The sequence below is a fragment of the Bactrocera neohumeralis genome, unplaced genomic scaffold (genome assembly GCF_024586455.1).
Source record: "Bactrocera neohumeralis isolate Rockhampton unplaced genomic scaffold, APGP_CSIRO_Bneo_wtdbg2-racon-allhic-juicebox.fasta_v2 ctg5707, whole genome shotgun sequence".
Lineage (NCBI taxonomy): Eukaryota > Metazoa > Arthropoda > Insecta > Diptera > Tephritidae > Bactrocera > Bactrocera neohumeralis.
Window position 1 is genome coordinate 3878 of NW_026092615.1, and position 3153 is coordinate 7030.

The 3153-nt window shown below is 59.9% G+C and overlaps 1 protein-coding gene across 1 annotated transcript; it reads right to left on the reverse strand.

The window, feature by feature from the left end:
• Positions 1-979: 979 nt before the first annotated feature.
• Positions 980-2695, reverse strand: LOC126767352 (mucin-1-like). Its single transcript, XM_050484884.1, has one exon. The coding sequence runs from the start codon at positions 2693-2695 to the stop codon at positions 980-982; it is 1716 nt and encodes a 571-aa protein (XP_050340841.1).
• Positions 2696-3153: the final 458 nt, after the last annotated feature.

A 3153-nucleotide genomic window follows, 5' to 3' on the forward strand; every position in this document is an offset into this window, starting at 1 on the left:
CAACACTGTTCCCACGGAAAAACGCGAATAAAGATCGCGGACACGTACACTTCACGATTGCCCGAGGGTGATTTCCGGGTCTGCTTCACCTTGATGTTCGTGATGACCAGCTCGTTCTCGCGGGAGGTGCCAATGGCGTCGGCGAGGATGCGGCCGGCGTCCTCCTCGTTGTAGATGTGCACCTCGGACATGTTGAGGAGGCCGCAGCCAAAGATTGGGCTCATGCCCGGCTCGCAGGGGAGGGGCTCCGCGGGGACAGGGATCGCCAAAAGATCACGGCATTCGTGCGATTCCTTGCTACCGGGATCGGGGAACGCGTAAGCGGCGGCCCACATTTCAAACGTCTCGCCGGCGGGAACCGCCGATTCCAACTTCCTGATGCAGGCGTCAAGGACTTTAGAGCTTGCGAACTGCGCCATTGAGACGGAAGCCTCGCTGCTGACGATGGAGAGCAGCGAGACGTTGTGACTGCAGTACACGTTATCGACAATGTCGGTGAGGAAGTTAGACTTGTCCACGCTCAGCAAATCCTTCTGTATCACCTCGTCCACCTCGTACGCGCTCCCGCCAGGGACCTGGACCGTGTTCGCGTCTTTCATCAGTGCGCGAGAGTCGACAATCGCAATGGCGTGCACATTGTCGTTCACGTGCTTCGAAAGACTGCGAGGGGCGGCCTTTGGAGTCGCGGCCTTTGGAGTCGTTGTCTTGGGGGTCGCGGTCTTGGGGGTCGCGGCCATCGTCTTGTTGTTCAGGACGACCTCCCGCGTGGCAATGGGTCTCCCGGCTTTTTCCTCCACCGCCTCGGCGGCTGCCTTCTTCGTTGTCTCCTTTTTGGCAGTCTCAGCTGCTTCTCGCTTGAGCCCACTTGCTTTGGCTTCAGCCTCTCTCTTCTTCTCGGCGGTACGCTTCGCGGAAGGAGAGTTCGCAGCACGCTGAATGGGTTCGTTCAACTTCGACGACGGCGGCGGCAGCTCCGACATTAAGCCGTCAGGGCCCATAAAGCTGGAATGGCGGCTGCCGGTCTGCCGGCCGGAGGTAGGCATAGAAAAAAGCCCGTAGGGCCCCTTATATCCACCCGTGCTTCGAAAGCTTGAGCGGGCGCTGACGCGGCCAATGTTGTAAGGGATCCGTAGTCCGAGCCGAGGCGCAAAGAGTTGTACCGCCCAGAGGCTTCGAGGTTGTACAGGTTCCTGGAGTGCATCGAGGGATACATGCTGCTGCCGTATGAGCTGCCCAGACTCCCCATGCTGCCGTAGCCATTTTGACCGCGCATTCCGTACACGCTGCCTAAACCGTAGGCTGAGCCGGCATACGCGGAGTTCTGGTACATGCTGTTTGCGTTGGGTTGCTTGCTGTCGTAGAGGCTTTCCGTGGGTTTGTTGTCGCCAAAGAAGCTGTTCGCGGGGGCGTTGCCGCCAATGCTTTGCTGCTGCTGCAGGCCGTACGTGCTTGGCGCATTCTTGGCGTTGTACGCGCTGTTGCCCTGCATGCCATAGGCACTTGGTGCGTTACCAACGTTGTACGCGCTGTTGCCCTGCATGCCATAGGCACTTGGTGCGTTACCAACGTTGTACGCGCTGTTGCCCTGCATGCCATAGGCACTTGGTGCGTTACCAACGTTGTACGCGCTGTTGCCCTGCATGCCGTAGGCACTTGGTGCGTTACCAATGTTGTACGCGCTGTTGCCCTGCATGCCATAGGCACTTGGTGCGTTCTCGGTGTTGTATCCGCTGCTTGGTTGCATGCCGCCGCCATAGGCGCTGTTCATGTACCTACTTGACCCCTGGGGGCCCAGTGTGCTGTTGTAACCGTTCTCACCGATGCTGGCGTACTGTGGGCCGTTCATGCTGCCGTAGCTGTTTGCGGTGGCAGCGTCCTTCCCGGCGGTGGTTGAAGTCTTCCCGGCAGGGGCCGAGTTGCGCCTCTCCTCGGGGTCTGAATGGGTGCTGTTTTCCTGTGTGTTCGTCATGATGCCGGCAGGACGGGTCACGCCGTTGGACACCGTCTTGGAGGTGGGCGCCGCGGCGGTGGGCTGAGCCGTGCCGACGGGGGTTCTCGTGGCCGCTGGCGAAGTGTGGCTGCCCCGAGGCGCCGCGGGGGAACCCCTCGAAACGGGTTTCGTCTGAGCCCCGGCAGGCGTTGCAACAACGCCGTTCGCAACAGCAGGGACGCCGCCTTGCGTTGCCCCGCTGGCCGCCACGCCGTTGGGGGTCGCGCTGGCCGCCACGCCGTTGGGTGTTGCGCTGGTCGCCACGCCGTTGGGGATCGCGCTGGCCGCCACGTTGGGTGTTGCGCTGGCCGCCACGCCGTTGGGGGCGCCGTTGGACTGCGCAGGGCGCACGACGGGCATTGTCTCCACGACGCTGTCCGCAGCGTCGCCCGTCTTGCCGACCTCAATCGCCTTTAGGGGGCTGGCATCACGCTTTGAGGTGCGGCGGGTCGTGTTGGGGACAGCGCCGTCGCCGTTCGCCTCTGGCTTACTGGTAGCACCTTCGACAGGGCTGCTGCTGGACGCGCTCTTTTTGTCAGTAGCGTCAGCTTTGGAACGCTTGTGGTGGCGTTTCCGCGTCTCGGTCGACGACCCGTCCTCGCCACTGTCACGCTTCTGTTCGGTGACGGTGGGCAGAGCCGCTTCTTCTGCCGCCGTCGTTTTACTTTTCGACTTGTGCGAAGAGCTCGACTTTCCCGACGGCATGGCAGCTTACCAGCGTGCGGCAGGAGTCAGTGAGGTGGTAGTGGATGATGGGGTGATGCCGCGGCGGAAAGGCAGGGCGGGATGGGGGAAGAAAACAGAATAAGCCGTGATCTCGTTTCCTTGTGGTCAAACGACAAAGGAACGCTCCTTTCCAAACGGTTTTGAATGCGTGGCCACGGAGCGAAAAAGAGGAAGAAGAAAGCACACGAAAATCACTCTCAAAACAAAGCGTCACTTGTTGGAACTGGGGCGGGGCGTGGACAGGAGGGAGAAGATAAGTACTATGTGACAGAAGGAATCAAAAAGAGGGAGAAGAGGAAGAGGAAAGAAAAAGAAAAAAAAACACGGGTCAAAGTCCAGTCACACTGACCTATGACAATCCAGTTGATGAAATAAGTGAGGAAGAGAGAAGAGCAAGTAGAGACAGTAGCGACAAGACAGGAGTCTTTTCCAAGTAG